Below are 21,620 nucleotides of genomic sequence, written 5' to 3' on the forward strand. Positions count from 1 at the left end.
AGGTGAGGCTGCCGCCAGACCGCCCTCGGTGTTATCGGAACTGCCAGTCTGCATGGGCTAGCGGTTAGCTTAGCCTGCCCCGCTCTCCCAGCCGATCCAGCGCCAGCTCTCCCAGCCATCAAACAAGACAAAACTTAGTCACAGATGTGGACATGGACAGTGCTGGGTGAGGCTGCCGCAAATGTGAATTCGCGCAGCCGTCTTCTGACACAAGTAAGCACATCTTTGGGGTGGAAACCAGAGTAACTGTGGGAAACCCAAGTGAAAAACAGGGAGAACATGCAAACTCGCCACAGATGAGCAAGAATGAAACCCAAGACCCTCTTGCTGTGAGGGGACATGGCTAATCACTGTGCTGCTTTGACACCCAGCATGGAAATATGGTGATAAATACCATCCGCATTGAGAGTGGTGTGGCATTCACCTGTCGTATTCTGTTCCAGTCTAGTCAATGATGACAGCGGACTCTGTTCATCCAGCCTCCCTCCTTTCCTCCTCCCCGTGCTTTGGCAGTGACAGCGCTGCGGTGGATGAGCCTCGCATGTTTTCCAGCATAAATAATGACACAGTAGACCCATGTCAAATCTAAGTCACAGCCAACCACAGTGTGTGTGTAACATGAAACGGAGAGCCAGGCATCGTGCGTGGAAGGGTTGGCCCGTTGCTATGCACCCCACATTACCATACAAATGGGTGGTCATTTGTCTTGGCGGGGACCACGTCATTAAAGTGACAAACCATATTTTATGTCTAGAATTATTTTTGGCCGCATTGTATTGACCGCAATGATGTGAAGATGATGTGTCAGTTTCCACATCATTGTGCCATATGGTGAAATTAGGGTTGATGCTAGCCAGGTCTTTTCCCCAGAGTTGTAATGACTCAAAACCTAGATTTACATCTCGCATGTAGGGCTGTCACGATTATTACATCACCACCTGATCATGATTATTTGACCTGACCATGATCATTTTGCATAATCGTCAGAATCCTTTCCATTCATTTGTATAAACACAGCTGGATGACACTAACAGAAACGTCATATCTCCATCACTAGTTCCACGTTGTTTTCCACCATTTGTTGTTTGACTGGCGCTCTTTTAATGACCTCATCTTGTTGCGCCCCAGGCACATGAATGGTGAATTGGCGCCAACAAACTGTTTATCCTGAGACGCTTCTTCTAGAATCCAAAGGAATTGAATCAAGTGCAACTGGACTTGGTTATATATCTGTGAAGACGTTTCACCTCTCATCCAAGAGGCTTCATCAGTAGCTTGGTCTAGTCAGAAAGGCATGAACTGATGAAGCCTCTTGGATGAGAGGCGAAACGTCTTCACGGATATATAACCAAGTCCGGTTGCACTTGATTCAATTCCTTTGGATAACTATGACTTGGATGAATGAGAACATTCACAGACGTCTTCTAGAATATTTTATAATATTCGTCACTGCATATAGATGAGCACGTGTTGACGTTAACATCGTGGACGTAGTTGCAGAGCCAAACACCACAGCGCCACTGTGGGCACATGTTGGTTTTAAGCCAGATGAAAAAAGAGAGCCCGATAACTTGGAGGAGGCCATTTGTCAGATTTGCATCAAAAAGGTGGCAGTCAAAAGTGCTAATACCACAAATTTACAAAACCATCTATGGTTCCACCACCCCCCCCAATTTGCCAAATGTGGAAAGACAGTCGCCGCCAAAGTTCCATCCCAGCAATTGGCTGTTCCTGAAGCTTTCGGACGAGTGTCTAAATATAAACGTGACAGTACCAGATGGTGCACATTAACAGACAGCCTTAATGCGGTATATCGCCAAAGAAATGTATCGGAGGAGGCATTGTGGTAGTCTTCAGCCCTCCCTGGTTGGCAGAAGGGGTGGAGCAGCGACCGGGACAGCTCAGAAAATAGGGTACTTGGCTAAGTACAATTGGGGAGAAAGGGGGGGGGCAAAAAAAGAAAAGACAATTAAATCATTTATCACAATTTTTTTTTTATGTTTTTTTTTTATTTATTATTTATTTCTAATTTTTTTTCCCCCTTTTTTCTCCCAATTTAGTGGCCAATCGATCCCTATTTTAATTCAAACACCCACCCTCGTACTGCATGCGTTCACCAATTGCATCTCTCCGGCCGGCAGTCTGGAAGGAGACTCCTCCCCACTTTCGTGACAGGGCGACTCCAGGCCGAACCACTGTTTTTTCCGACACACACAGAGACGCATTCACGTGACGAACACAAGCCGACTCTGCCCCCCTCCCGAAGACAGCGTTGCCAATGATTGCTGCTTCATCGAGTCCGGCCATAGTCGGATCTGACGAGACCGGGGCGCGAACCCCCGGTCCCCAGTGGGCAACTGCATCGACACAAAGCCGATGCTTAGACCGCTACACCACCGCGGACTACATCACGATTATTTTTATGACAATTAATCGTTAACTAAATTTTCATGACCGTAACAGCTCTACTCGCATTTACTCTGTTATGTGCTCAGCATTGCAACTGTTATCAGCATACCCAGTATCTTAATTTCAAAGCAAAGATGGTAACATTTTATTTTAAGGGGTCAGAAATTACCTAGTAATTTCCTAGTAATAAAGTGGTAGTTTTTACAGGTAATTTTACAGCTAACCCTAACCCTCCCTATCCCTAACCGAAATTACAAGGTAATTTCAACTTTATTTCTAAGAACTCACGTGATAATTACCACCTCATTACATGCGACCCCCTCTGACCCCCTAAAATAAAGTGTAACCGCAAAGACTTATGCAAATTTCATTGGAGCGAGTGTGAAGTCTTCTTGTCCTTTGTGTCATGCTGTTGGTTCTAACTTGCACCGGTCTCTTTTAATTTTTTTCCAGACAAGGCACTTAAGGAAACTCTGAATAAGGTGTTGCTGAGTGGTTACTTTGACAGAGTGCAAACACATCAGAATGGAGTGTGTGAGGAGGTGGAGGAAGAAGAGGAGCAGGAGCAGGAACATGAAGGACAGGCTGTGGCGGCTGACTCCAAGGCTGGGGAACAGCCATCAGAACCTGGCAAGTACCTTCACACCAGCATGAACAAATTAGTGGAGCTCAGTGCAAACGGATCCCTTACCTAATGGCGCTTTTTCAGAAGGAACGGCCACTGAAGAATTCACAGAGCCCATCAAAGTGGAGGCCACAGAGGTGAGGTCTCTACCGCCGTGGTGAATATGCTGCATGAGAAAGCTCTTATTTTTGTAGGTGTACAACCTTGTTTTGTTGTACAACCTATTTAGCGTCTGGTCTCTTGTTGTAGTTTGTAAACAGACAGTTCATTCCAGAGACCGGGTATGTCAGTATAGAAAAGGACCAAGTGGAGGAGTGGACAGTGGAGGCCCAGGTACTTTGCTCTCTTTGTGAGAACACTGTTCATACATTCCAGAGACCCATGTTTCTGTGTTCTCTTCTAATCAGCTTGTCATGTGTGTCTCTATACTGTTTAGATGGTGAATGCCCTACAGCATCAGCCCCCCGTCCAGCTAGCTCCAGAACCACCCCTCTCAGTGAACCATATCGACCCCTGCCAGACTGCTGACCCAGTGGTCAGGAGACAGGCGGTCCAAGATCTCATGGCCCAGATGCAAGGCACCTACAACTTCATGCAGGTGAGCACGTAGTTGTAATTTTGCTCGCCTGCAAGCACAAGGATGTCAGAGAACATGGCAGCACACCTCGAGATTGTAAGGTATCTATCTCGCTCAAGGACAATTAAGCAGATAGGCTTGGTGGCTTAAAGTCATGTCAAGTATTTGTATAGCCTAGAACAGGGGTCTCCAATACGTCGCTCGCGAGCTACCGGTAGCTCGTGGCCCCTTTTCAAGTAGCTCGCCAAAGGGTTAATGAATCTTTCATAAATTTGAAAACTTTTTAAAAATGTATTTATTTATTTCTGATTTTCCCCTTTTTCTCACCAATTTAGTGGCCAATCGCTCCCTATTTTAGTTCCAACACCCACCCTCGTACTGCATGCATTCGCCAACTGCATCTCTCCGGCCGGCAGTCTCGAAGGAGACGCCTTGTCACGGAAGTGGCGAGGCGAATCCAGGCCGAACCACTGCTTTTTCCGACACACAGAGACGCTTTCATATGACGAACACAAGCTGACTCCGCCCCCCTCCCGAAGACAGCGCTGCCAATTATTGCTGCTTCATCGATTCCGGCCATAGTCGGATCCGACGAAACCGAGGTGCGAACCCCGGTCCCCAGTGGGCAACTGCATCGACACAAAGCCGATGCTTAGACCGCTACACCACCGCAGACTATAAATTTGAAAACTTGATGAGTCAAATTTGTTTGGTCACTTGGAAAACCTGCTTACATTTATATCCAATGAAATTCACAGGTGTCCGGCCCCTCCTTACACGAAATGATTATTTGCCAATTAGTTGTCAATCAAACAGTTGCGCTGCTGTCAAGCTTGATGAGTCAGTGGTGAAGTGAGACGGACGGCAACCATGACCACGGCAGCTGCCCATACCAATAAGAGGCTAAAAACATAATATTTTCACGAAGTGTGGGAAACAGAGTTTTGTTTCACGAATGTAAACGACAAGTGTGTGTGTCTGATCTGCAGAGCTAGCGTGTCAGTCGGTAAAAGATGTAACGTGGAGCGCCATTTCACCAAAGTCCACAGCAAGTTTTCACGGGACGTTGCTGCAGGTAGCAGTCTACGAAAAGAGAAGATAAAGGAGCTGAAAACTACGCTTCAAAGACAACAGTCTCTGTTCACAAGACCAACGAAGAAGGCCAATGCCGCAACAGAGGCTTCGTTTAAAGTGGCGCACATCTTAACCAAGCACAAAAAGCCCTTCACCGATGGCGGGGTTGTAAAGGAGGCTATGACTGCGGTGGCTGAAACGTTATGCAGGGACCATAAAAGTAAGACAGAAATGTTGTCTGCTATTGCCGATGTACAACTTGGTGCTAATACTGTGGCGAGGAGAGTGTCGGCGCTGTCTGGATGCGGTAAAACAGCTGGACTCGGACACAAACAGGTGCAAATGGTTTTCAATTCAGAATGATGAGTCTGTCGACTCCAGTGATGCAGCCCAGCTAGCTGTTTTCATTCGGATGGTGTTTGATGACTTTTCCACCAAAGAAGAGTGTTTGACCTTACTTCCACTGAAAATCACAACCAGGGGAGTTGATATTTACCATGCATTGAAGTGCTACTTTGTAGAACAAAAGATCCCTATTGAAAAGCTGGTGTCTGTAACAACTGATGGAGCCCCTGCTATGACAGGTCGTCACTCAGGATTTATTGCGCACTGCAAAGCGGACCCGGACTTTCCAAAGTTTCTGAACTATCGCTGCATCATTCACCAACAGGCTATATGCGCAAAAGTTATGGAATTTGACCGTGTGATGGTGCCTGTTGTTTAGGTCATCAACTCTATTTGAGCAAAGGCTAAGCAACACCGGAGCTTCAAGCTGTTGCTGGAGGAATGCTCTGCGGCGTATGGGGATCTCTTCCTCCACACTGAAGTCAGGTGGCAAAGTCGGGGTAAGATACTACAGTGCTTTCTTTCCTTGCTGGGTGAAATCAAGGCACTTATGGAAACGAGGGAGGAGGATACCACCCTATTATCTGATGCAGAGTGGCTACTTGATCTTGCTTTCCTGACAGATGTAACTGAGAAAATGAGTGACCTGAACCTACAGTTACAAGGCAAAGATAAAAACATATCTGATATGATCAGTGCTGTCAATGCGTTCGGTGCAAAACTGTCATTGTACATTCAGCAAGTGAAAAACAAAAGGTTTCAGCACTTCCCCTGTGTCTCAAAGATGTTGGAAAGTCACACCGGTGCAGCCAGCGTTTTAACTGTTTCCAAGTATTGTGACCTCTTGTCGAGGCTTGGACAGAGTTTGCAGACAGATTCAGTGACTTTGAGAAACTTGAGCCCTGTGTGACATTTATGGCCAACCCCTTCATGGATGTGGACATAAGTGAGATTTCCGGACAGATTGCTGAACTTTTCTGTGTTGATTCTGTAGAAATGGAAATTGAGGTAATAAACCTTCAGATTAATGTGCAGTTAAAGGCTGAACAGCATTCTCGGCATTTCTGGAGCTTAGTAGAGCCAGATAACTAACTATACGAATCTTCGCCAAGCAGCTCTGAAAATGTCTGCTTTGTTTGGGTCTACATACCTCTGTGAGTCGGCCTTTTCTGACATGAATGTCATGAAATCAAAATTCAGAACAAGACTGACGGATGACCATTTAAATGACTCCATAAGAGTGAACCTGAGTGCATACACTCCAGCATACGCCTCTCTTGTTGACTCCATGCAGTGCCAGTCATCTCACTAACTACAAAAGACTGAATACACATCACACATACAACTGTACATGTGAATACTCTTGTGAAGTGATACAGTGACATGTGGACAGATATAACAAAATGACAAGCGAGTAAGTAATAATATCTGTGTATTTGTAATTGCATTTTGTTTTGACAGCATTCATATTTTAATTTGATAGTGTGAGATAGACTAGAAAGAAATGCATGCAGAAATACAAAACACACATGCAGGTGAATTAAATACTTTTTGTGGCGTTGTGGCAGACACTAGGGGCTATGCCTCTCACCCAGCAGGGCTGTGAGCTGGGGGTGTGGTTCACGTTCCCGGGCTTTCTGGTGCAAGGTTGTTCCTGTTTCAGTTTAGTTTTGGAGCTGAGGAATAAAGTTCAAACTCGTCTTCGTCTCCTGTGTTTTTCCTCATCCTGCCACAACGTTTTAATGCAAAATGGGAGTTGTGGAAACCAACATTTTGTGAATGTTCAGGCAAAACAAGCTTATTCAGTTTGTTTGGGTTGAAATAAGCTATGAGAATAAATGTTGCAAAACACGAATAGCTCTCTGCCATTTTCATTTTGTACAAGTAGCTCTCAGAGGAAAAAAGGTTGGAGACCCCTGGCCTAGAATCACAAAGTAGCCCCAAAGGGTTTTGCAGTCAGTGCAATATACGACACCCTCTATCCTTAGACCCTCAACTTGGATGAGGAAAACGCCACAAAGCAAACCGAATCGGAAAAAAAAGAAAAGAAGGAGAAACTTCAGGAACAACAGAGGAGGGATCCCTCTTCCAGGACGGACAGACATGCAAGACGTGTCGAATGCAGAGTAGACAAGAGTAACAGAATTACACCATACAGCCAGCGATTACAGCGTGAGGTCATGTAGAGTATATACAGTCAATACATAGATTATTACTTGGCAAATTTAAATGTATTGGATTATAAAAATTATAAGAGAGTGCAAAGCACGTGGAGTGAATCTGGGATCACCCAAGACGACATCAGGCAACACCATAGATGCACTTAAGAGCTAGCGGGACCCTTCGTGACAAAACCAGCTCCACTCATCGGAGCCCTGGAGAAAGAATAGACTTCACATGCACACAAGAGAAAGACTCCGACACAAGCATTCATACAGACGGAGAAGTGAGATGCAAAAGCAATTATGAACAAAAACAACACAACCAATAGCTTAAATCTTTTGCATTGTTCTTGTGCATAATAATAATGTTCTCGTGTGACCCCGAGAAAGGCTAAGCGGTTTGGATAATGAATGAATGAATGAATGAATGTTCTTGTGCATAATCGCTTTTGCACGGTCCTTTAAAGCATGGGACCTGGGTTGAAGGGAGGTTTCTCCTGCTGACTAGCCTATACTGCCATCCTTAGAAAGCCAATGCATGAGTTGGCCTTATGTCTTTGTCAATCTGTTCCCATAGGACTCCATGCTGGAGTTTGATGGACAAGCCCTGGACCCAGCCATTGTGTCTGCTCAGCCCATGAAGACTGTGCCAACTGTGGATCTACAGCAGATTGGCTGTGCCCCGGGTGGGGAGTAGTACATTTAGTTTGACTGTCTGAACAGATCTCCTTCAAGCGATTACTTAGTTGTAGAAAGTCTGTTCTCTCTTGATTTTTGATAAATGTTGAGAATCAACTAGGAAAGATCTGTTCAATGGCGTTGTGTTTATTTATTTTTTGCATTGAACAGCCCACTCAGACTCCAGGCTTCCCCAAACAAGCACGGTTTCTGGACCACAAGAATCCTCACAGGTACGGATAAAGTGTAAAAGTAACGGGGAGAACGGGGCCTTTGAAACACGAGGCAACATCTGCAATCAGGCTGCCTCCTAAATATGAATCCATATTGTTTGTGGGTTTTGCACAATGCTTTCTCCTGCCCATCCCAAACAAAGTGCTTTCTTGCAAATTCACAGCCCCTCCCTCCCTTTGGAGCCCTCGGAATTTACTGTACCCCCTCTTAAGAGTACAGTGATGTCAGTCAGGTAGACCCAGGCACCGGCATGTGTGGGAAAAGCACAAAAGAACAGGCTCATTGACTCATCATAGCTGTCCTCAAGTGTGTCTGAAGGCCATTGACCTTTGTGTTTGTCTCCCCCCTCACCTCTCCTCAATCCTTCTTACCCTCCCTCCTTCCCCAGGCCTCGATGTCTCTGTCGTCCGAGCAGTCCCCTGCCCCGTCCTCCCTGCCCCCTGCCTTCCCACCTGTCTCCAAACCCACCCACACCGGGGGCATCAATGTCAACGCAGCACCATTCCAGTCCATGCAAGCGGTAGGCTCTGTGTATAGGTCTGACTCCACGATGTTTTGTTTGTACCCGTGTTAAAGCCCTTATGTTGCAAACAGCCGGGTTCCGTGTTCACATTTGGCTTTGACGGCCCATTAAACTCCAGATGACATCGCACAAAAGCACAGACAGAAATTGAGTCAGTTATCATGAACAATGCTATTGGGCATATATCGCTCTTTTTTTTTCAAATCTATATCTCACTCGCCATTTCCTCCACTCTACTGAGAGCCCCTTTTGTCTCATGCCCATTTAATGCTTCGTAATCAACTGCAAAGGGGCATTTATGGATAGGTTCACTTTTTTTAGACCCAAACTGCATTTAAAATGTTGCAGGGTATCATTTAGAATGGTGTAGACAAACTTCACTGGTCGCTTCAGTATTGAGAAACTTATCACTTTGCTTAATCTTTTCACAGGGCTTCAACCGGGCAATCCTGTAAGCATTCAGAACTCATTATCTCCTTTTTGAATATGGGTGAAGCCTCCTACAGACTGTGGTTTTAGCAACCCTGTAAGTTTACTGCAAGCCACACTGTGTGATAATGGATCTAATGAACTACGACATCAAGTGTGATGTATGTAGACTGTACGATGATAACACTACTGAATCACAGGCTACAACACAAGTCCATAAAAATGTCATCAGCGTGCGTACTACATCAGCGCGCGTCATCAATCCACGCCGCTGGTAGAGCAACATGACGCCAAGCAGGAATCCAGTCCTTTCAATAGTCGCCGCAGCTCGTTTTGCTCGTTGTGTTGACTCCATTGCATTCGGGTCACAGATGTTAACAGTGCGTCTGTTTGTATTTAGCGCCAGCAAAGATTGTGTGTGGTGTTGACCTGTGTGTCATTTCGTGCTGCATTTCTATTGGTTGGTTAGTAGACATAGGTCGTAGCAGCAGTGACATTGTGAGATGGTCGTCCTACATTTCTGACACTGTCAGACTTTTGTCCCAGGTTGTCTTCGGTCACTAGACAGTAGTAACGGCCGTCTTTGAACCTGTCTCACAGTGTGACGTAGGACCACCGTCTTGGAGCCACGACCAAAGATATCGCCACGTTTAGTCATCTGTGGTCTGAGACGGCCCACATCACACAGTCTGTAGGGGGCATTACTCGTAATAGTCAGTCTTAATGTTTCATTATAAAAAATGGTTACAAGCCGTGCTTTCTGTCAAGTTATTATTACTGTTTGTTATTACTGCACTTTTGCACCGGCTCAGTCCAGTTACTGCCAACTGACGTTGAACTAGATCTGTCAAAACTGGCCAAAAATTACGTTTGATTATTCCTTCTTAAAAAACACAGGTTCGAACCCATTCAAATATATTTTTATGCATTATGTCCATAAGGGGGCAAACCAATACAAGAGACGTAACTACTTGTACAGGTATATTTACTTCAACATAAACATGTCTTCTAAAAGATCTACATACCTACACAATAAACACATAAAATAATGTCCTGTACCGTAAAACTTCTCTCTCTCTCTCTCTCTCTCTCTCTCTCTCGGAGTGAGATGAATGATTGGTAATTGATGTTATTTTCAAGCTGTGTCCTCAGGTTACTAATGGTGGAATGGTAAGATAACTATAGCTCGCATACGACTCGATCTCGAGGTTACACAATCGCTCTGTTTTCTGACCAAAATCGAGGCATTTCCAAATGGGGCTTTTTAGATTGTCCAGAGTGAAAATCACTCTCTGTGGCCGAGTTGGGTTCTGAACTCCCTGCCATCTTTACCACACAGTTGTCTCTGCACCAATCCAATATCATGAAATTTATTACCAGCGGCTTCTTTTCACCTGACAGTGAGGAGTTTCACCAGGGGGACGTAGCGCATGGGAGGATCACACTACCCCCCCCCCCCCCCCCCCAAACAGGCACCTTGACCGACAGAGGAGGTGCTAGTGCAACGGCCAGGACACATACCCGCAACCGGTTTCGCACCTGCAGACACAGTCAGTTGTGTCTGTAGGGATGCCCGACCAAGCCGGAGGCAACATGGGGATTTGAACCGGCGATCCCCATGTTGGTAGGCAACGGAATAGACTGCTACGTCATCTGGATGCCCCCATGTCAGCAAACTTAAATTTGTCTTTTGCATATCCATTGGGTGATGGGAAATATGTGGGGTCGAAAGTGCCAAGAAAAAAAAATCAACTTTAAAATAGTTTCACCTGGATAAAAGGGCTGTTTTCTCTGAAACCAGTTCTTCTTCTCAGCTCTCAAACCAGTTCTCCTTCACTGCTCTGAGACCAGTTCTCCTTCACTGCTCTGAAACCAGTTCTCCTTCACTGCTCTGAAACCAGTTCTTCTTCACTGCTCTGAAACCAGTTCTTCTTCACCGCTCTAAAACCAGTTCTTCTTCACCGCTCTAAAACCAGTTCTTCACTGCTCAGAAACCAGTTCTTCACTCCTCTGAAACCAGTTCTCCTTCACTGCTCTGAAACCAGTTCTTCTTCACTGCTCTGAAACCAGTTCTTCTTCACCGCTCTAAAACCAGTTCTTCACCGCTCTAAAACCAGTTCTTCTTCACCGCTCTAAAACCAGTTCTTCTTCACTGCTCTGAAACAGTAGCCTACGTAGCAAGTTGTGCTGTTTTGCCACGGGCAGCTACTGTTTTAGAGCAGCAAGGAAGAATTGGTTTCAGGTGATGTGCAGAGTCTGCCTGCCCACCGAGAGTTGCACGCAGCTCGTGGGAGCGTGACTTTTAAGGCAGTTTAAAAACGGAACGGTATAATTTGTCAGGTTCGTCAGTGATAATGAATGATCTGACGTCTGTAGTATTTAAATGTTTAGAGTTATCGGTGTTTTATTAGATGTAGAAGTAGGACGTAGCACGTCCTTGTTACGTAGCTTGGTCTAAAATTTGCTTTTTTTTAAGCATAGAATTTCAGAAAGTTATACTAAGAGGGGGTTTTTATATGCGGACAAATGTGGGTTGTTAAATTCTGTCAAAGATCAGATAAAATATGTGCTGATGAAACCACGTGATTCCTGTCACATTTTGATTTGACGTGTCATTACAGGGTGTTAAGGGTTGCATGCATTATTCAGCAGAACGGATAGATTTCGCTGAGTAACACATCCCCTAATATTCCAGCTTACGTCATTATTAAATGTATGAACTTCACGCTGCCGAGCCAGAACAGCCCAAAATGTGTGCTGGTAAAACCGTCTGATTCATAGAGCTCAAGAACTGAAGTTATAGCGCCGGGTGCATTATTTGGCAGAGGCATATCCTGCGATGTGCATGCAGTTCTCGGTGGGCAGGCAGAACTCAGCATTTAGTGTAACGGTAAATGTTGTATCCCCCCCCCTTTTTTTTTCTTCCCAATTGTACCCAACCAATTACCCCACTCTTCCGAGCCATCCCGGTCGCTGCTCCACCCCCTCTGCCGATCCGGGGAGGGCTGCAGACTACCACATGCCGCCTCCCATACATGTGGAGTCACCAGTTGCTTCTTTTCACCTGACAGTGAGGAGTTTCACCAGGGGAACATAGCGTGTGGGAGGATCACGCTATTCCCCCCAGTCCCCACCCCGAACAGGCGCCCTGCTCGACCGACCAGTGGAGGTGCTAGTGCACCGACTATGACACATACCCACATCCGGCTTCCGACCTGCAGACATAGCCAATTGTGTCTGTAGGGACGCCCGACCAAGCCGGAGGCAACACAGGGACTCAAACTGGTGATCCCCGTGTTGGTAGGCAACGGAATAGACCGCTACGCTACCCAGACGCCCTAGCTTCCTGATTTTGAAAGAGAGATATATCATGGTTTCTGAGTCCTTGAAACAGTTGCCCCTTTGGACTGACAATGCACAGCAGGAATATTCAGCAAAGCTTTAAATTTCTTAATACTGAAGCGATGAGTTGTGTTTCTGTTTGTAGGTTTTTAAATGATGCCTGACAAAGTTTTAATGAGATCTGGGTTCAAACACAATGACCCTATCATTGAATATTTTTTTAAATGCCAGTTTATGATCATCAGATTGGTATTTTGATAATGGATGTTATCTGCCGGATTCACTTCGTTGTGCACATGAAAACAAGCCGGGTAACTTTATTTTTCCCCTCCGTTAGGTATTTAACTTAAACGCCCCTGTTCCCCCAACCAGTGAGAGTCAAGGAGACTCACTGAAGCAGCCCGGCCAGTTCCCCAGTGGCTATGGACAGGGCTTTAGCAGCCAATCGGAGCATGCCATTGACCAGTCTGACCTCCCACAGGAGGCACTTCAGTCAGGTGAGGGACTGGCTCTGCCGAGTTTGCTGATACCGGGCTAATTACATGCATACAATATTGGCTGGAGCAATATTTTATTAAAAATATGTTTGAAAAAAAAAAGGACGAGTACTGTAACTGTATCTTAAGTTGGAAAGCAGCAGAAAATAGAAAAGTGGCTCTTAACTTGCTTGAAAATGTTGTAGTGATATGAGGCCGGCCGGCGTAACTAACCGTTTACCAGTTTTCTGTATGTTTATAATCGTTCTCACTCGTTCCTTTCTGTCCAGTTGTGGGGGGGTTCCAATCCCAAGACCAGGTCATGTCCTCATCTGGGGGCCACCAGCAGTCATCAACGGGCGCTGGGTTTGGGCGGTCAGGCCAGTCGTTCTACAACAGCAGGGCTATACCCAGGGGTGGACCCCGGAATCCCCGTGGCATGATGAACGGCTACAGGGGTTCCTCCAATGGTTTCAGAGGTATAAGCAGCATCTGATGTTTTCCCGAAAGGGTACCGAAGTAGCACGTCTTCGTGGTGCATTGCAACAAGACTTTACTCACACACGTTCCCTCAGATCAAGCGCAGTAATGACTTGCACAAACTTGCATCGATGTATTCTGTGTTTGGAGGACATTGACAACATGCATGCTGACTCTTAATAAGGTTGTGTCTTTTTATTTTCAGGAGGCTATGACGGCTATCGTCCACCTTTCTCAAACACTCCCAACAGCGGTTATGGTCAAACCCAGTTTAACACGTCTCGGGACTATTCCAACAACACCTACCAACGGGTAAAAAAAAAAACCTTTGTCATTTGCTGCCACTCTACACACCTTTTCCATGAAGTCTCGTAGTCCTAGTAATCTATGGCTTTTTACTTCACCAAGTTGTTTCATTTTCAAATTTGGTGATGCCAACAGTAGCTCTATGTCTTGATGCATGCTCAATAATCCAGGTAAGGAAATCAGAAAGTTGAATCAGTTCATCTGGACACGACGTTTATTGGGAGAAACGTTTCATCACTCACCTAAGTGACCTCTTCAGTCTCGACTGGCTGGAGGTATCCCCACCCGTATAAACAGCACAGTTGCATAACAACCGAACCAATAATTGGTTTCATATGAAAATTTCCGTGACCATTAACTAGAGTTAAAATGGCCACGTGTACGATTCACAGAGGACTGGGGAGTAGTTGCAATCAAAGCATTGTAGGATGATGACAGATGTACTCTTACCCCCCCAACTCCTCCCTCTTGGTGCAGGGGTGATCGTTCCCTCTTCACATAAATGGCCTCTTTGACTTCCTTTTCAAACCAGCGTACCTTCCTATCCAAGATCTGCACATCCTCATCCTTGAAAGAGCGGCCACTGGCCTGTAGATGGTGTAGACTGTGGAGTCCTGGCCTGACGTGTTGGCTCTCCTGTGTTGTGTCATCCTCTTGGCCAACGTCTGTTTAGTTTCTCCGGTGTACAAGTGATGGCAATCCCTCCAGCACTTAACAGCGGACACTATATGGCTCTGTTTGTGCTGGGGGACCCGATCCTTGGGGTGGACCAATTTTCTGGCATAGGGTATTTTGGGGTTTGAAAGCAACTGACGTGGTGTTGGAGAATACGCGTCTCAATTGTTCCGACACTCCGACCACATGCGGAATCACCACTGGTTTACGCTTAGGCAGCTGTTGTCCTTCTCCTCTCATGGAGCGGGTGCACTGTTTGGGCGTCTTCCTGGCTTTGACAAATGCCCAGTTAGGATAACCACACTTAACCACGGCCTGTTTAATGTGGGGTTTCTCCCCTTCCCCGGCTGCTGTGTCGGTGGAGACATTGTCAGCTCGGTGGTACAGCGGCCTGATGACTTCTAGTTTGTGGTCCAGTGGATGATGAGAGTCAAACCTCAAGTACTGATCAGTATGTGTTGGTTTATGCTAAACATCAACAATCAAATGTCCCCCATCACCAACTGCAGTTTCACAGTGTAAGAAGATTAACCTGTCATTTTTCGCATCCTCCCTGGTGAATTTGATGTGGTTGGTGAAATGTGGTACATCCTGAGATTTAATTTTAACCCAGGTGTCGTATACATCTGAACCAATGACTAGGTGGTGCCCCTGGATAGGACATCAGAGCTCTCTTTTCAACTTCCTCCACATACAAGTTGTCCATTATAGGTGAAACAGGTTTTCTGTCAATGACCCAGCATCAGTCTGAAGTGGTTTGAAAGAAATTACCAACTACAGGAGACCATCCCCCCACACTGCAGGGAACCATCAACTGGCTGACGATCTAAATGGGTTTCACTGCAGGTTTGAAAAGCAAACTTTCACACCCATCACCCTCTCCGGCCACAACACACAACCAACTGTTCTCCCTGCCAGCCACTTTCCCCTCCTAGTTGAACCCCCACCCTGATCTGTGTTGAGGATGTGTGCCAGCTCTTCCAGAGACAAGACCAGGAAGGCATTGGGCCCGGATGGCATGTCACCCTCCTGTCTTAAATTCTGTGCTGACCAGCTGGCCCCCATGTTCACACTGATCTTCAACAGATAACTGGAGCTGTGTGAAGTCCCCCTCCTGCTTCAAGAACTCCACTATCATCCTGGTCCCCAAGAAACCCCGTATCACAGGAATAAATGACTACAGGCCTATTGTCCTAACATCTGTGGTTCACTCCCTGCTCGAATCCCTGCAGTTTGCCTACTGAGCAAACAGGTCAGTGGAGGATGCAGTTAACATAATATTGCACCACATCTTCCAACACCACGACTCCCCAGGGACATATGCAAGGATCCTGTTCGTGGACTTCAGCTCAGTGTTCAACACCATTGTCCCAGATATCCTCCATTCCAAACTCACTCAGCTCACTGTACCAGCCCCAATCTACCAGTGAATTATAAACTTGCTGACAGACAGGAGGCAGCTGGTGAGGCTGAGGAAAATCATATCCAGCACCTAGACAGTCAGCATTGGCACCCCCAAGGGATGTGTGCTCTCCCCTCTACACAAATGACTGCACCTCAGGTGACCCTTCTGTTAAACTCCTGAAGTTTGTGGATGACACAACCATAATTGGCCTTATCCAGCATGGTGATGAGTCTGCATATACACTCACCGGCCACTTTATTAGGCACACCCGTCCAACTGCTCATTAACGCAAATTTCTAATCAGCCAATCACATGGCAGCAACTCAATGCATTTAGGCATGTAGACATGGTCAAGACGATCTGCTGCAGTTCAAACCGAGCATCAGAATGGGGAAGAAAGGTGATTTAAGTGACTTTGAACGTTGCATGGTTGTTGGTGCCAGACGGGCTGGTCTGAGTATTTCAGAAACTGCTGATCTACTGGGATTTTCACGCACAACCATCTCTAGGGTTTACAGAGAATGGTCCGAAAAAGAGAAAATATCCAGTGAGCGGCAGCTCTGTGGGCGAAAATGCCTTGTTGATGCCAGAGGTCAGAGGAGAATGGCCAGACTGGTTCGAGCTGATAGAAAGGCAACAGTAACTCAAATAACCAGTCATTACAACCGAGGTATGCAGAAGAGCATCTCTGAATGCACAACACGTCGAACCTTGAGGCAGATGGGCTACAGCAGCAGAAGACCATACCGGGTGCCACTCCTGTCAGCTAAGAACAGGAAACTGAGGCTACAATTCGCACAGGCTCACCAAAATTGGACAATAGAAGATTGGAAAAACGTTGCCTGGTCTGATGAGTCTCGATTTCTGCTGCGACATTCGGATGGTAGGGTCAGAATTTGGCGTCAACAACATGAAAGCATGGATCCATCCTGCCTTGTATCAGCGGTTCAGGCTGGTGGTGGTGGTGTAATGGTGTGGGGGATATTTTCTTGGCACACTTTGGGCCCCTTAGTACCAATTGAGCATCGTGTCAACGCCACAGCCTACCTGAGTATTGTTGCTGATCATGTCCATCCCTTTATGACCACAGTGTTCCCATCTTCTGATGGCTACTTCCAGCAGGATAACGCGCCATGTCATAAAGCTCGAATCATCTCAGACTGGTTTCTTGAACATAACAATGAGTTCACTGTACTCAAATGGCCTCCACAGTCACCAGATCTCAATCCAATAGAGCACCTTTGGGATGTGGTGGACCGGGAGATTCGCATCATGGATGTGCAGCCGACAAATCTGCAGCAACTGCGTGATGCTATCATGTCAATATGGACCAAACTCTCTGAGGAATGTTTCCAGTACCTTGTTGAATCTATGCCACGAAGGATTAAGGCAGTTCTGAAGGCAAAAGGGGGTCCAACCCGGTACTAGCGAGGTGTAACTAATAAAGTGGCCAGTGAGTGTAGATGGGAGGTTGGTCAGTTGGCTCTCCGGTGCGGCCATAACAACCAGGAGCTGAACATGCTCAAAACTGTGGAGATGACAGTGGACTTCACGAGGAGTCCCCCAACACTGCCCCCCCCGACCATACTCAACAGCATGGTGTCTGTGGTGAAAACCTACAGATTTCTGGGTTCCATAATCTTCCAGGAGCTAAGGTGGGCATCCATCAGAGACACAATCATCAAAAAGGCCCAGCAGAGGATGTACTTTCTCTGCCAGCTAAAGAAGTTCAACCTGTGTCACGAACTGCTGATTAAATTCTACACTGCAATAATCCAGTCTGTTCTCTGCAGAGAAAATCATTGCTGCCAACCTGCCCTCCATTCAGGACTTATACACCTCCAGAGTCAGGAAACAGGCAGGCAACATCACTGCAGACCCATCACACCCTGGTCACAACCTATTCCAACTCCTTCCCTCTGGTAGGCGCTGCAGAACACTGTACCCCAAAAAAACAAAAACAAAACGGATATAAAAAGTTTCTTTCCACGGGCTGTCATTCAAATTAATGCTAAACACTCAAATAAATCCAACCATTTTGTATATCATCAGGAACACTATTTGTCATTTTACCTCATGTACTTACGCACATGAAATGAAACGAAATGCTGTTTCCCCCAGCTGACAGCAGTGCAACACAAAGACAAAAACACATATCCAAACCACAAAAAAATTACAAAACTACAAAAACACATATATCCAGCATATATATAAAAATAAAAATAAAATCTTTTTTTCAATGTCCAAGAGAGTGAACGCCAGCCAGGATGACTGTCGGAACTGGCGGTCTGCATGGGCTAGCAGTTAGCTTAGCTGGCCCCGCTTCTGCGTCTTGTCAGACCGCCATCAGTGCTTCTTCTTCGGGCAGGGCCAGAACATTTGTCATCTCATTTCATGCTCTTGTGTACATGAAATGAAACGACAAATGTTCCTGATTCCTTGTTCCCGATTCCTGTTTATGTAGAGTGCATCCGGAAAGTATTCACACCCCTTCACTTTCCCCACATTTTATGTTACAGCCTTATTCCCAAATGGATGAAATTCCTTTTTTTTTCTCGTCAATCTACACACAATACCCAATAATGACAAAGTGAAAAAGGTTTTGTAGAAATTTTTGCAAATTTATTAAAAATATAAAACTGAAATATTGCATGTACATAAGTATCCACACCCCTTGCTATGACACTCAGAATTGAGCTCAGGTTCATCCTGTTTCCACTTATCATCCTTGAGATGTTTCTACATCTTGATTTGAGTCCACCTGTAGTAAATTCAATTGATTGGACATGATTTGGAAAGGCACACACCTGTCTATATAAGGTCCCACTGTTGACAGTGCATGTCAGAGCAGAAACCAAGCCATGAAATCAAAGGAGTTGTCTGTGGACCTTCGAGACAGCTTTGAAGGTCCCGAAGAGCACATTGGTCGCCATCATTCGTAAATGGAAGAGGTTTGGATCCACCAGGATTCTTCCTAGAGCTGGCCGTCCAGCCAAACTGAGCAATCGGGGGAGATGGGCCTTGATCAGAGAAGTGACCAAGAACCCCACGGTCACTCTGACAGAGCTCCAGCATTCCTCTGTGGAGATGGGAGACCCTTCCAGAAGGACAACCATCTCTGCAGCACTCCACCAATCAGGCCTTTATGGTAGAGTGGCCAGATGGAAGCCTCTGCTCAGTAAAAGGCACATGACAGCCCGCTTGGAGTTTGCCAGAAAGCACCTAAAGGACTCTCAGACCATGAGAAACAAGATTCTCTGGTCTGATGAAACCAAGATTGAACTCTTTGGCCTGAATGCCAAACGTCACGTCTGGAGGAAACCAGGCTCCTCTCATCATCTTGCTAATATCATCCCTACAGTGAAGTATGGCGGTGGCCGCATCATACTGTGGGGATGTTTTTCAGCGGCAGGAACTGGGAGACTAGTCAGGATCGAGGGAAAGATGAATGGAGCAAAGTACAGAGAGAGCCTTGATGAACACCTGCTCCAGAGCGCTCAGGACCTGAGACTGGGGCGAAGGTTTACCTTTCAACACGACAACGACCCTAAGCACACAGCCAAGACAACGAAGGAGTGGCTTCGGGACAAGTCTGTGAATGTCCTTGAGTGGCCCAGCCAGAGCCCAGACTTGAACCCCGTTGAACATCTCTGGAAAGACTTGAAAATAGCTGTGCAGCGACGCTCCCCATCTAACCTTACAGAGCTCGAGAGGATCTGCAGAGAAGAATGGGAGAAATACCCCAAATATAGGTGTGCCAAGCTTGTAGCTTCATACTCAAGAAGACTTGAGGCTGTAATCGCTGCCAAGCGTGCCTCAACCAAGTACTGAGTAAAGGGTGTGAATACTTATGTACATGCAATATTTCAGTTTTTTGTTTTAATAAATTTGCAAAAAGTTCTCCAAAACCTTTGTGGCTTTGTCATTATGGAGTGTTGTATGTAGATTGATGGGAAAAAAAGGAATTTAATCCATTTTGTAATAAGGCTGTAACATAACAAAATGTGGGGAAATTGAAGGGGTGTGAATACTTTCCGGATGCACTGTATCTTAGGTAAACCATACAGACTAGGTGTAGCTTCTCATGGGTATAATCTATGGTACAAAATTCTGTCAATAGCATTGTCCTATTATATCAGCTTATATCACCTTTTTCTTGTAACCACTGCCTGGATGTCATTCCAGGCGCTTGTAAGTATTTATTTCGCTAAATAACGTCATAACTTTCTCATGACAGCCTGGTTTAATAGAACAGTGCATCTGCCCTTGTCCTCTGGAAGGATGATGATGTTATTGTCTTTACTAAGAGTCGTGAGTGCATTCCTCTCATCTTTGCTGATGTTGGATGGCGGTGCCTTCGCATTGCTGAGGCAGGCTGAAACTTTTGTCCGCAGTGCTCCGCTTCCAGGTCCGTGATGTTGTTGTTATGGATCGCCGCTTCCGTGGCTGTGATCAGTTCCACCAGCGGGATTTGCCTCGGTGTCTGCAAAATTCAGTCCCTTAGCAAGGATGTCTTTCTCCACCTGGGACAGTTGCCTGTCGGGCAGCTTCTTCACCCACTTGTCCACATCGCCTGAGTGTGTCTGGAGTCTGTCTGCTGTTGAGGGTGCCGTCCATTGTCTGCCAATGTCTCTGGCGTGCAGCAAGTAGGTCGAACTTCTTTTGCTGCCTGGTTTTTGACTTTCCATGTTGTGCTAGACGAGCCTTCTCTGTGAACTCAATCCATGTTGGAAAATGATCTCATCTAGACGTGACGTAAGTCTTTGTTGGATCTGCCCCTTTGTCTTTCAAAAGTGTCTGGTAAAATTAGTTTATTTCACCCATATGTTCAACAGCTGCCTCTGTGCCTTCTGGAGGGTCTTGCTAGCTCGGTGGCCCTCGACCAAAGATTTCATTTGCAGGGTTTTAGGTGTAATCCCGCTCTGTCTGCATCTGAGGCTGAATCTCAGGTGGTTCCTGTAGTCTATTCCCCAATCCTCTGTGAATAATACACATGGCCAGTGTAACTCTAGTTAATAGTCACAGAAATTTGCATATGAAACTGATCATTGTTTTGAGTCGTTATGCTACTGTATTGTTTATAAGGTTGGGGACACCTGCAGTCAGTTTAGACTGAAGAAGTCACTTAGATGATGATGAAACGTTTCTCCCAATAAACATTGTGTCCAGAGCAAATGCTCTAGTTTTTACCAAAAAAACAGTGACTGTAAAGGCCTTGTGAGGTGCGTAGGAGGTGTTTGCTAAATGCTGCACTCTGTCTCTTCAGGAGGGTTATCAGCAAGGCTCCAAACGGGGAGCTGCCCAGGGGCCTAGAGCCTGCTCCCGAGGTAACGCCCAAGCAATGCGATCCTGAAGGATCCCTTGGATCGTCAATTTGCGCCACGATGAACATTCAGAATCTTTGAATGTGCTCTCCCCGCACCCCCCCCCCCACGCTCACTTTTTCAACATTTCTTTATCACTGATCTTTTTTTTATTATTATTAAACTCCTTGCCTCCCTTATCCAAGTCAACCCTGCTTTAGAATTTCTAGATACTCCTAACGTTTTAACACACGCAGCGCTGAACTTCACCGCATTTAGAAATATCAGCAAGTTTCGGTGTTATGAACTATATAGATATTCCTGTAAACTTGAAAGATTTCATTAATTTATTTTTTTGTACAAAATAAATGCAAAAAATACCCCTGCCACTGTCAGTCCAATCCCATGAGAAAGTTATTTTGTTTTACTGCCCCATGCTGTCAGCCACTTTTTTTTCTTTTTTAATTTTCATAGAAACTGTTAATGTTTTTCCTTTTTCCACTTTCCTTCTCCATAGTATCATCACCTCTTTGTAAGCTGATGTTATTGGTTGAGCGACTGTTTCAATAAAGATGTG

General features: G+C 45.8%; 1 protein-coding gene across 5 annotated transcripts in view; it reads left to right on the plus strand.

Moving 5' to 3' along the window:
* caprin1a (cell cycle associated protein 1a) overlaps positions 1-21,620 on the plus strand; it is a 45,907-nt gene extending 24,287 nt beyond the window's left edge. For 2 of the 5 annotated variants that reach the window (XM_056279190.1, XM_056279192.1), the window contains exons 7-17: positions 2,863-3,039; positions 3,119-3,171; positions 3,284-3,367; positions 3,471-3,632; positions 7,770-7,878; positions 8,042-8,103; positions 8,493-8,624; positions 12,736-12,895; positions 13,165-13,353; positions 13,560-13,666; positions 21,007-21,620. In XM_056279190.1, the coding sequence (XP_056135165.1) occupies positions 2,863-3,039; positions 3,119-3,171; positions 3,284-3,367; positions 3,471-3,632; positions 7,770-7,878; positions 8,042-8,103; positions 8,493-8,624; positions 12,736-12,895; positions 13,165-13,353; positions 13,560-13,666; positions 21,007-21,093 (1,322 nt within the window). In that variant the 3' untranslated portion in view covers positions 21,094-21,620. The remainder of the gene's footprint in view (positions 1-2,862; positions 3,040-3,118; positions 3,172-3,283; positions 3,368-3,470; positions 3,633-7,769; positions 7,879-8,041; positions 8,104-8,492; positions 8,625-12,735; positions 12,896-13,164; positions 13,354-13,559; positions 13,667-21,006) is intronic. The other 3 variants (XM_056279191.1, XM_056279193.1, XM_056279194.1) reach the window with 3 other exon arrangements.

This window comes from Lampris incognitus, chromosome 4 (assembly GCF_029633865.1).
Source record: "Lampris incognitus isolate fLamInc1 chromosome 4, fLamInc1.hap2, whole genome shotgun sequence".
Taxonomy (NCBI): Eukaryota; Metazoa; Chordata; class Actinopteri; order Lampriformes; family Lampridae; genus Lampris; species Lampris incognitus.